Source organism: Halyomorpha halys, unplaced genomic scaffold, assembly GCF_000696795.3.
Source record: "Halyomorpha halys isolate HHAL.00 unplaced genomic scaffold, Hhal_1.1 Scaffold1674.1, whole genome shotgun sequence".
Taxonomy (NCBI): domain Eukaryota; kingdom Metazoa; phylum Arthropoda; class Insecta; order Hemiptera; family Pentatomidae; genus Halyomorpha; species Halyomorpha halys.
The window spans coordinates 28,081-41,219 of NW_027115675.1; the positions used below are offsets into that span (position 1 = coordinate 28,081).

The 13,139-nt window shown below is 27.9% G+C and overlaps 1 protein-coding gene across 2 annotated transcripts in view; it reads right to left on the reverse strand.

The window, feature by feature from the left end:
* LOC106690345 (band 4.1-like protein 4A) overlaps positions 1 to 13,139 on the reverse strand; it is an 87,313-nt gene that overhangs the window by 9,411 nt on the left and 64,763 nt on the right. For both annotated transcript variants that reach the window (XM_014435755.3, XM_014435754.3), the window contains exons 2-14: positions 11,911 to 12,031; positions 9,262 to 9,366; positions 9,139 to 9,181; positions 8,645 to 8,723; positions 6,586 to 6,683; positions 6,346 to 6,466; positions 5,413 to 5,500; positions 4,062 to 4,150; positions 3,291 to 3,354; positions 2,812 to 2,948; positions 2,127 to 2,236; positions 1,831 to 1,924; positions 687 to 860 (exon numbers count right to left, since the gene is read on the reverse strand). In XM_014435755.3, the coding sequence (XP_014291241.1) occupies positions 687 to 860; positions 1,831 to 1,924; positions 2,127 to 2,236; positions 2,812 to 2,948; positions 3,291 to 3,354; positions 4,062 to 4,150; positions 5,413 to 5,500; positions 6,346 to 6,466; positions 6,586 to 6,683; positions 8,645 to 8,723; positions 9,139 to 9,181; positions 9,262 to 9,366; positions 11,911 to 12,012 (1,304 nt within the window). In that variant the 5' untranslated portion in view covers positions 12,013 to 12,031. The remainder of the gene's footprint in view (positions 1 to 686; positions 861 to 1,830; positions 1,925 to 2,126; positions 2,237 to 2,811; positions 2,949 to 3,290; positions 3,355 to 4,061; positions 4,151 to 5,412; positions 5,501 to 6,345; positions 6,467 to 6,585; positions 6,684 to 8,644; positions 8,724 to 9,138; positions 9,182 to 9,261; positions 9,367 to 11,910; positions 12,032 to 13,139) is intronic.

The following is a 13,139-nucleotide window of genomic DNA, read 5'->3' on the forward strand; positions in this document are numbered from 1 at the left end:
AAAAGTTTTAGGTTTACCATTTCAACCCGATTATCAATATTATTATATATTATATAAAGATTTATTTATTTCATCCCAACTAACAACATTGAGTTCATCGTCAAATTTATCTCGATTTAAATTAATAAAATCACGGAAAGTTAATGTCCTAGAGAGAGAGTTACTCGATGTTCCCTAATTATTAGATACTTACTGCTGATTGTGAAGCAAATCTATTTGTTTATATAAGTATTTATTTACTTTCATAAACAATTTACTTCTTATTTGCAATTTTTCACAATTTTAGATTTTTATTTATTTGTTGTTATTAGACTTAATACTATTTTATCTTATACTTCAGTATTGAAATTATTAGATAGGTTTGTGTTAATATTAATTAATAGACAATATCTAAATTTAATTCATAAACAGCATATATCATATAATATAAGGGAAATAATACAAAAGAACATATAAGGGTATCATAAAAAATGTCTCTAAAGAAGGTATGGGAGCTAATTGTTTCATAAGATTTAAGGTATGCTGTGTACATAGTAACCTGATGAAGTTGAGTTGCACCCACATGAGAGCAAGCATTCATTATAATTAAATCAATAAAATAATAATTTCTTCATTTTCAAGAATAATAATGAAATCAAATTCATAATATTCAAATAAATTTAAAATTTAAAAACAGATAATTTTACCTTTTACATGGTTTTGAGTCAGTAGATGAGCGACTTTCAAGCGATGCTGATCTTCTAGATAATGAAGATCTAATATTACCAGCAGACCTCAGAGATCGTGGGCTTGGTGTGGTATAGAGGCCACGTGTTGGTGGAGCACTTCTGATGCTTCGTGGTGATTCACTTCTTTTATTTCTAAAAATATAGGTAAGTATAAGATATCTTATAAAGAAAATATGAAATTTAAAACCATATTATAAAATAGCGTCTTATATTTTACATTTATTCATAATGGTGTAATGATAAAGATATTTACATATTTCATAAATTTATTATGCTAATATATTTCAATTACAGCCTAGAAGGATAATTTTCATATGATTAAATATTAATGGTTGGTAAAACAACAAACAATAAATTCATTTTTATAAGAAATATTAGAATAATTACACCGTAATTTAAAAACATGAAAATATTCTGGCTTTTCTATTAGACCAAATGGTACTGCATCTCCCACAACAAAAGTAGGAATTAGATATAATAATCAGACAGGTCCTTCCAATATGGTAGGTGAAACAATTTGACTCCTCTTCGGCTCACTGCATAAATATAAAAGAGCTTCGCAAGGAATCGATTGTTTTGGTATATTGTGGAACAATAGTAGGCATTCAGGATAATTACTATTTAATATCAGTTAGTTAGGAGTTCCCCAGTGACTACAATAGTGATAGTGACATCTATTGCAGCCACCATGATTGTGTATCCTATCAGGATTTGCTTAATAGTTGGTAATATTATCAACTATCTACACATACATGATTAACATACTGTTACTACCACCATCACAATGGAACCTCTACTTTTGAGGTAGCCTGGTGGGCTATCACACCTGGAATAAGTATTTGAATTTATAAACAATCAAGCATTTTAGTTATTAGATAGAGAGAATCCACTATCTAAGATTTTCAGATTTCATAAACAGTTACCATAGACAATCAATATTTTAATTGATAAGTAAAAACTTATTCGTATTCTTCACTGACCGACCCCCAATTATCTTTTCCTCATATATATAATCCACAGTAAACTATCCACTCACCATTTTTAATATTAATGTTAGTTTTAAAATATATTATTTAGAATTTTCATGTAATGAGGTACTTACTGCTGATTGTGAGGCAGCTGTATAATACTGAACGTTTTCCGTTCTCCAATATTTTGTGTTTCTTTTTGTATGAGATTTTCTTGCTCCATGAATGCTGTAAGGGACAAAAATATTAATTTAAAAAATACTCTAATGAACACTTTTTTTTTTATTGCATATTTCAATTTGGATGAATTTCAAGTGAGTAAAATTAAGCAAATTTCAAATTCAAAACTTAGGTTAAATGTTACAAATAACTGTTATATGTGAATATAAATACATTTGTAAATCATATTACGAAATATTTAAATTTATACTTTCTCTAGGCATTTCCATTTCTCTTCTTTGGTATCTTCTACTTGGTGTTCGTACAAATTGTGTGTTCCTCATTCTATCACGACTAGTTTTGTCCCTTCTTCCATTAAAACTAAAATACAGAGATTGTTAAAGAATTTATATATTCCAATTTTATTAATTTTGTTGACATTTAGTCTCGAGTTCAATAAGTCTTTCATGTTCAGTGACTTTCAAAGGAAAAAACAAGTATACTGTATAAGTATCTGTTTTTTATTCATATTCTTAAACTGAAATTAAAATTTATTTAACTAATTTTTTTTTCAAGGAACCAGTTTTAATAATAATCATAGAAATTAAATTTTTTCCTCAGCTAAACCAAATATAAAATACCTAGTGATAACTTAATTTACTTTAAAGTCGTCAGAATATTGAACATAGCTCATATCTATGTTTTTCGGTTTCAGCAAACAATCTGAAAATTTGACTTACCAGTAAATTATTACAAACATAAATCCCTAAAACAGGAAATCAATTAATAAGTTAAAGAAAGCATTGTTTTATTCTACATTCTAACAATTTTCAGCCTTGAACAATATAAAGCAATAATTGAATAGATTAGATTAGATTTCTTTTAATAAACTGACAGTTTCACTGAATAATAAATAGAAAGGAAAAAAATTCTTTGCAACATTTCATAAATATTACCTTGAGCCAATCAAATCTGGAGTGTTTGTCGACAGATTAGCAAGTTTGAAGAAGCTGTTATGTTCAACAGAACATTTATAGAGATGTTTACAGGCTGATTTTGAAGGAGTTTCAAAGCCATATGTATTTTCTTCATTCTGAAAATTAAATGATTCATATAAATTACATAAATATTAGTAATTTGATATTACCTAACATTACAAACAGAAACATATAATAATTATAATTATTGCCTTGTATGTTAATAATAAATGTTAATTTTAGTTCAAATTTTGATATACGGTTTTTTACTATTGCCTCAATTGACATATGTGCTAATGTGTTTAGCTTTTGTAAAACTTTATTGAGAATAGTAGAGCCAGTTTTGTTTATATTTAAAGGAAGAAATTATTAAGAACTGGAAACAAATTGTGAGTGGTAAATCAAATAAAAATAATGTTATAGAATAATTATAAATAAAAGAAATACAAATCACTTACGTTTTTGTCTGTAACTCTTAACATAAAATATTTTCCTTTATGGTATATCTTCGTTATACGTGGCCTAAAAAAATATATATATTTGAAAATTCTTTGAATATGTTAATAAACATTTTCAATACATAGTTAAGACAATTAAGCATACAAAAAAATTTAATTCATAAACACAATATACACTACCATTTTCAGAAGTACTATATTTGCTTAAATATTGGTAGATCCTATTTTGAAAATAATAAAATATATATAAACAAGTGTGTTTAAATAAGGTACAACAAACATAAATAGCATCATGCTGTTATAAAAATATCATGACGATGGTTTGAAATAGAACTTTTTGTTTCAGCTAAAACCTAGCTTTAGTAAGGTTAATATTCTCAATTATTAATGCCCATTATAAGTACCATTTATGTTAGCTTTTGTTCTATTTTGAGTTCAAATAACCTTAATTTTCCTTCTTAACTCTCAGTATAAATATACTATTTTCCTTGAAAGTAAGAATTATCCTTGGTCCAATTTATAAACAATTTTTTTTATTATATTTTCTATCCCCAAAATATATGATAATATAAACTGTATTTAGTCTCCTACCATGAAAGTAAAAATGAACTAAACTATGAAGTGACATAAATGCACTTGGATTGGTCAAAGTACAATTTCCCTTAATTGAATCTGAATATGAGCCAACACTGAATATAAGTTGAACCTTTATTTTTCAGGAGAAAGTTTCAGAAAAAATCCTATATGAGAAAATACATTAATATGTCTTACCAGTAATAGTTTGCAACTTTGTTCTTATTGCGAAGGACGATCACTCCAGTAGGCATCAATCCCAGGAAGTATTCAGTGTTGTCTTCTCCCTTTAATTTTTTTTTTTTTAAATAAATAAATCTAAAATTATTTATAAAAAATGTTCATATGAATTAGAATTTATTTTAGTAAGATGAAACCAAATAATTTCACTGTACAAACATAGTATAGTATTCATATACCATAATAGTTGAAAAGCAGTTCAATGAAGATAAGATTTAAGGTATGACAGGGCAAAGTGGTCAAAGTGCCAAAATTTAATAGACTTAATCATACATAAGAAATGTACAGAAATGTATTTTGTCAGTAATAAAAAAAAATCATTAATACAGTTATATCTTAGACAATGTGGGTTTAATGTGGTCCTAAGGAGAATTTTTTTCCTAGAAAGGATCTATTGCAGGTCTTCTTGAGCTGAGGTGTAACTCTCTCAACCTTCCCCTAGCATTTGATTATGAAATTTATATCCATTGTGTACTAGCAACCAAGTTTCTAATGCCAGAAGCTGTTGATTGAGTTTCCTGAGAATAAAATAAAAATATCTCGCATGACTATTGTTATTACTCTAAATAAAACAAACCATAGGTTAGGCCCAAAAACTAAAAATTTCAACCCACAACCTGAGATGTACTAATTACTGCTTTCTGGTGACATAATAGATTTTTGCGATCCAAGAACATTACTTGTCTATTTTATATAGGAAAAAAGGTATCATGCATTCAATATATAATGCATTTATAACAATAATTTGGTAATTTATATAGAAATGCAGTATGCAGTCTAAAAAAATAAATTAATTCAGAAAACCAAAGTTTTAGATTGCTATGAGTCCCACAGACCTATTTATTACAATGTGTGTTAAGATTCATAGGTATTACGATTTTTTTGATGGGGAGTGTGTATGTTTGTACACAGTATATGTGAAACATAATGCTTTAATTGGTGAAATAGGGACTGATTAGTTATTTGAGAGATTCAAGGCTTTTTTTTTTGGAACCTTTTAATAAAAACCTAATAATTATTATGTTATATTATATTACGTATTCTCTTTTTCAATGTTATTCTCTCATAAATTATCTTATTTTATATTTTTAATAAACTATTATTAAACGAAAGTTGAAAACTCACATTTATCATAATTCACTTAAACAAGAACCATCTTTTAATTTCAGACAAAATTTTTAATTATACAACTACAAATAACTTATGAGATAGCATATATTAAATAATGTTCATTCTAAAATAATACAATAATACAAAGAATAAAATTCTGGTCGGCTGTGAAATCTAATTGTATGACAAAAAATATTACCACTACAGGGTGCAGATCAACACCATACATCTCTAGCCATTTAACCTTTTCTAGATAGTTTAGCTCTGCTACCGAAGGTTGCTGTCCCCTAAAAACATATATTTCTATCTGTGTTACTCTAAGATTTTAATATATTTAATAAAATTTAAATTTTAATTAAATAAGCGATAAAGATGTAGTTTCTATCGTGTATGTATGTTATTATAGTAAAAACATTACCACAACTGTTAATATACATTTTATTACAATGGTCATAAATAAGATTAAGTAACATTTGTTAATATTTATTTATAAATATGTTCACAGATAAACAAACATAAGTAATACAAATATCTTGCCTCAATTGAAGAAAAAACTGATATCTGTAGAAAAGTATTTTTAAAACTACACTACTAAATGTTAATATACATTTTATTACATGGGTCATAAATAAGAAAAAGTAAGATTTGTTCATATTTATTTATAAATCTGTTCATAGATAAATAAACATAAGTAATACAAACTTTTTTTTTTAAATTAAGCATCTTGATTTACAACCACTACTACCCATAAAAGAGATTGGGGATAGTATTCGATAAGAATTTGCTATTGAAGAGCCAAAACTCTACTTTATATAAGATGGGTGTTTCCCATAAGGATTTGATTAGCCCAGACTCAATCTACAATTGATAGAATAAAAAATAAATTACTGCCTACAGCCAGTTTTTGCACATTGGCCCAGGAGTTGTGAGTCTAGTTTAATAAATTTAAGTTCTATTAATATTATAAAATCAAAGCAGAATAAATTTTAATAATAAAATAAACTTGCTCATCAGGAAATCAGTATGAGCAATCATTAAAATGAGTTACACAGCAAGTAGACATAACAAAATATTTGACAAAGAATAAAGTTAAGGTTGTAAGAAAATATAATTATTTAAATACATTACTTACATAAGGTCTTTGTGAATTTCTTCAATTCTCTTCTCCAATTCATATGTTTGGTTAGATACGAATCGGAATTCAGATACATATCCTGGATTATGTCTCCTAGGATCATAGTCACCAAGCTCAGCTATAAACAGTACATACATTATTCTGATTTTATAAAGAAAGCGTCATGAAAAATAGCTGACAATAGTTAGAAATTTCTTAATAAAAAATAAAAACTGCTGCCATAATTTACTAACTTACATTGCACTAAATATGCCCCAAGTTCTGCTGCAAGTTCAAAAGGGACAGGCAGTCTTCCCTGAAGAATATCTTGCCTCAATTGAAGAAAAAACTGATATCTGTAGAAAAGTATTTTTAAAACTACACTACTAAAATAAGATTTTTACAATGAGTTTTTTATATGAAAAGAAAGTGACAAATAGAATATTATATTATTTTTCATTAAACAACATTAACTCAATATTATTTTTTTACAAGATTTTAGAGTATACAATTTTATAATAATAATTGAAAGGTGGAATTATCATCACCATGAAAATTACAGTAGGGGTGAAGCTTGGAGGGAGAAGAGGTGTGGGCTTGGACAGAAGAATCTCTTTTTGAACTTTCAGGTATGGACACTTTCACCATCAAGAGATTACAGGAGCCTTAAGTACATTGCTAATTGAAGTTACATCATCCATAACAGTTATACAATCTATTTCTAAAATCAATGAGGTGTAAATTTTTAGCTGCTACACTGTTTTCAGTATTACAATCCAGGACTTTGAGAACTTGTACCAACTTGGACCCAAACTTATAACACCTGAGTACTGCTTCTTAACTCTAAGTAACCCTTCTCAAAAAAAATTGCTTATACTTTAATTACAACCAAAATATATTTGCTTTTCCCTTTTTTAGTACATAAACAAAACAATAATAAATAAGAAGACAATTTATTTATAATAAAATTATAAATAATATAAAAACTTAAATAATCAATTTCATTATTTTCTGTTTGTTGACTGCTATTATAATTCAGTTTAGATGTTCTACACTTCAACCAGTGATCTATAACATTGAGTGTCAGTGACATAAATTATATTTTCTAAAAAAAAAAAAAAAAAAATACTAAGTATATAATAAAACTTATCTATCAGAAAAATAGCAATAAAACTAAAAATAAGCACTTATGGAAGATACTGGAGGTTTTCAAGTAAACACTCTTGACTAGGCTATAGAATGGAGGGATGTATAAAAACAAAATATGCATACACACAAAAATACCCATACACAATTCCAGAACAAGTAACTATTTTTATCTTCCTATATTTCTAATTAAAAAAAGTTAACTCCTTGTTTTACCAGGTGCAGTAAAAATCCAGTGCAGTGCATTGCTCAACAAGCTCTTCCTGTTCTGGAGGTACACACAACATACTTAGGGAAACACTGCTCTATATGTTGAAAATGCTTTTAACTCAGTGAGATGGGTCTACATCCTAGATGGTGGAACCTGCCAATCTGATGAGGATCTTCACTGACTACTTCAGGACCGGACAAGGTAAAACAGGTTGTTTTACACATCAGGTGGCAGAATGAGATCCTAGGCGGCATTTGTCTTTGATTTCCCTATTTGAAAGTTATGAATGACAGGATGCATGGTTTATCATTGAAACTTATCAATTAAAAAAGAAATAAGATAACCACTTTACAGTGGGTGGGTACAGGAACTTCTCTCAGACATATATGGAATACTTGGGAGTCTTTAATGAGGTTCATCAGAAGCTTAATATTCCCAAAGAATGTAAAAGTGCTAAAAAGGCTATGGACTTGCTCTACTTATTACAGCTAATACCAAACAAATGAAGCCGTAGCCAAAGCTCCAAGGTGGCTCTTGCTGCAATATTTTCTGAATTCTATTTTATCCAGATCATATTTGGGGAAAATACATGCTTACTGAATTATAAAGATGCCAAATAGTTTTATTTTATCACAATGGGACATTAAGTGCAACAAATATATTGTCTCCTATTGTCCTGAGGTTATGGTTACTGAGAGGACATTACCATCACTCTTGGTTCCTTAGGAAAGAAAACTGGGAAACGACCATCATTTGTCAGTAATACCATTAGAATTCAGCTAATAAACCTATAGGTAGAAGCCTGATATTAGCTCATAGTATGTTATAGTATAGTTGATGACTAATTAAGATATACTTTAAATTATAGAAATGGGACGTTACAGCATAACTAGCAATCAGAGAATCAATATATCTAAAAAGAGAAGTTTACATATTAGAAATAAAATTAACAATAGGTACCTTGTAATTTCCTCTAGAAGTTTACAGGGATCAGCAGCATAAAATTTTATGCCAAAGTAAAGAGTAAATGATCGTTTTCCTGGAATTAAAAAAGCATACAAATAGGAGTAAGAAATTATAAATATTTGTGGCTAACTGGGGCTTCTTTATTTCAAAAAATAAATTTTATCTTAATCTTTCTATACTTAATAAATACATAATATTTTTCTTTGAAAAAAAAAACTAATTCTATTAATCTTGATCTCAGATAAATTAAAAAAAAATTATTTACACTTTAAAGACAATTAAATTTATATCTGCTACAAATATCTGAATCAAGGTAAATATATATACATATTAATAAATAGTAAGCTATTTGAAAAAATACTTTACATTGAGTTTCAAATAAAGTCTTACAAATTTCAGTTAAAAACTTTAATCCTATTCAAGGAAATAAGTATAAATTTCTGCAAAGATTAACTGACAATAAAGAAGAGTTTGAAATTGTAACATACCTCTCAGTTGACTTTTTACACGTTTATCAACATCAAGCCAGTGCTAAAAAGTAAACATAGAGATGACAAAATGTTTGTCTTAAATAATCAAATAATAGTAATTAATTAAAAATAAACTCTTACAGTTTGATTTTCATTATCAATATATCGTAAACCGAAGTAAGATGTTTCTATGAGATTAAGATGCCTGAATACAGTTTTTAGAACTTCCTCTCCATAAGTTGTTGGCTGGAAATAATGCATATAGTGTTAGTTAGTTACAAAATATTGTTACTTCAAATTCAGCCCTCCTAGTTACATATGGTTAATGGCACCAAAACTTGGGCTTCCTTTTTTTTTTAATAATAAAAATTGAAGAACCATTATAATGGAACAATAAAACGTTTTTATTTTGGAGAATCAGGAACAATAGTTCTACACATTATATTTTTCATAGTAACAATTGTGACTTTAGACCATGAATATCATTTTAGATGAAATGTACCCGCGTAAGAAATAGCTTTTTATCTATAATACTTATAATGAATTAGGTTCTAGTCGAAGGATTTTTTGTGATCATGGCTTAGTGAAAAAACAAACCCAGTGATGTTAATTAGTTCCTTTATTATTAGTTAATTAAGTGATATCAAAACTAGCACTAGTTGCTAGTAATTAAAATTCAATTTGGCTAAAAAGGATTTTAATCATGCGTTATTGTATTAAAGAAATTTCTGTTAATACATTTTTAAATACTTGTAAACTTGCAGAAATCCTTGCTTTATGTTCAGAAACAATGGTTTAACTATGAAACATTCGCAATCATATTCTTTGCACTGATTTTAACATCAGAGTAGAGAGTTACTCAAAGCGTGCTCACATTTTTTTGTGGAATTTTTTTCTAACTACTTTTAATTCTTTGTCACATTGCTGTTGTAAATATTAAATACTCTAAAAAATAAAGCTTACTGTTTTTACTTTTATTTCTAATTAACAACTTTCTGCATTATATCAGAAATAATTATTATTTGTATCAAACTTAATATTTTAATGTTTTTCTTAAAAGAAATTAATTTTTTTACAAAACACTATTTGAAAAATTGACCAACTTAATTAAATTTTATATTCACTCCATACTTTTAGTATCAGTAAATATATTTTGGGGATATTTAATATTCACATTGAATTAAGTCAGAACAGAGAAAGAAGCACGAATTTTTCGAGAATGGTCCAATGGATTTTCATTATAGATATAACAATTTATTGGTAATAACATTTACTACAACTTCTATTCTCTTCACATTTGCGATTAAATTAACAGTTTTACATTGATGTGCGAAATCCCTATTAGCTTCAACGTGAAGTTGCCTTCAAGGGGCGTGGCCTGAACCTCATCCCTTAGCGTCATTTTTGCTTAAAAGGAGAATAGGATTATGGCACCCCTCTTCCCTGTATAATCGTGCCTAACAGTACAAACATAAATGTTATGTATAGCTTATGTGTTCAAGTTAATATACGCTCCGTAATTAAAGGTTAACTTCGACAAACATATCATTTAGCGAAAATAATACTAATATATATGTAAAGATGCTTACCTTCAGGCTTTAACCTATCCCCACCTCTAAATAACATTTAAGTGAGGTTAACACATGGTTTTAAAGAAAATAACCTCTGAGACTGTTATATGTCATTTATGATTGTACGAGTGTTTCAGTGAACTAAAAGACTATAAAAACTGATTTTGTTTTATAGGTATGTATAGTTTAAGATATAATGTATTATTTAATTTGAACTTGTCATTAATTAATAAAACAATTGTTTTATACTGGAAGATTATTGATTGACCGTGTGTAGAGATGAAAGGAATATGGTCCGGGTGCGGTCAAGAAAAACTCAAATAGTAGAAATATACTAATTTAATGAGCCAACGTTTCGCCCCACGTTGCAGGGCTTCTTCAGGGCTAAAAAAGATACAAACACATAGTTACAAAAGGAAAACAAAAACTAAGTGTAAAATAACAGGGGTATAAAATGTAAAAATGTAAGATATAATAAGAAAAATTAAAGGTAGTATATAGTAAATGTAAGAAAATGTAAAGAAAAAAGAATACAAATCAAATGATCATTTGATTTGTATTCTTTTTTCTTTTTACATCTCTTTATTTGTATGTTCTTTAATATTTCTTTTGTTATCTATTTGTTACTATTACCCTTTACATTTACTATATACTACCTTTAATTTTTCTTATTATATCTTACTTTTTTACATTTTATACCCCTGTTATTTTACACTTAGGTTTTTGTTTTCCTTTTGTAACTATGTGTTTGTATCTTTTTTAGCCCTGAAGAAGCCCTGCAACGTGGGGCGAAACGTTGGCTCATTAAATTAGTATATTTCTACTATTTGAGTTTTTCTTGACCGCACCCGGACCATATTCCTTTCATCAATTGTTTTATAGCAAAAGAAGTTTATAGTCTTGAAGTCTATCTCTAACACAAGATTATAAATCCCTTTTCTTCCTGAAGAAAATAATTTCTGAGACCGTTATATTTCATTTAAGATTGTATGAGTGTTTCAGTTTTTATAGTCTTTAGTTCACTGAAACACTCGTACAAACATAAATGACTAACAGTCTCAGAGGTTATTTTATTTAAAACCATGTGTTAACCTCACTTAATTGTTATTTAGAGGTGGGGATAGGTTAGAGCCTGAAGGTAAGCATCTTTACATATATATAATAAAACGTTCAGCCAAGCACACACATACCAATAGTCATATTTTCAATAAGGGCTTACCCTAATCTCCTGAAATATTTCTTGTTCATCGAGCAAAATTATTTTACAATGATAAGTTCTGTTTTTACTACAACATCGAATTAGGTAAGACGGTGAGCACATATCCACACTTCTCTTCACTCTGAAAAAAAATATATAGATATATTAATTATCAAAAATGGACCAAATCTTTGGAAAAAGGAAAAAAAATATAATAGGGCTAAAAAAAAGTTAAAAAAAACAAGAACAATAAAGAGAATTTTATTCATCATAAAGTATTTATTTCTATATATTTCATTAATAAACTAAGAATATCTTTCGAACTATAGCACTGACATCGCAATGGATTTAATATATTGTTTTATTTATTCTATTTAGATTATCATTGTCAGATTTATGAACAAAATTACACTATTAGACTTATAGATATCTTATAAAATATTTATCATTGGATTAATACCAATTGATTTAATAGAGGTAAGTAGTAGCTAAAAAAAAAAAACTCTAACCCCTTGATTTGTTCATCGGGTCATTTGCTTCAACGCGCTCAGGTAACGAGATTCCAAATGATCAAATCACCAACCACCAACAAGTTGCGGTTGTGAAAAGTTCATTCACTTTTTTGAAGATTGATTCCAGCATCTGAAATCCCTTGTAAGGCTCATATAAAGTGGGTGTGCGACCTTCATCTATGTTCACCACACAACATTCTTAGAAACGCAACTTCCTTTCGTATACGTTTAGCTTTAAGAAAAAACAAAAAGAACTTTTTTATTTTTTATCGTTTTAGTAATATTTGTTTTTTTTGCATTGAGTTCCAGGTGTGTTTCCTTACTAGTTGCTGAATTAACAACGAAAATGAAACTTTTTTCTTTTTGTTTGCTTATAACTAGAACGGTGGTTCTCAAACTGGGTGCCACAAGCGAATGCCAGACCGCCTTGACAGTAATATCTAATTTTTACAATCATTTTACAATTTAAAAGTTGAATCAATTTATATAAAATGGCAACACCATCATCTTGTATATGCTACGTAACCCATTTAGACTTAGGAATAACTACATAATTTAGATCAGGGGGGTGCGGTCAGCAAAGGAACAACATAAATAAACAAAAAAATATTTATTTATGCCGACGTTTCGACCTGATTTTCAGGTCTTCATCAGGGCTATAAAAACAAAAAGACAACGACCATCATTTAGAAAAATAAAAATTATATAAATAAAAATAAAATAGATAAAACTATATAT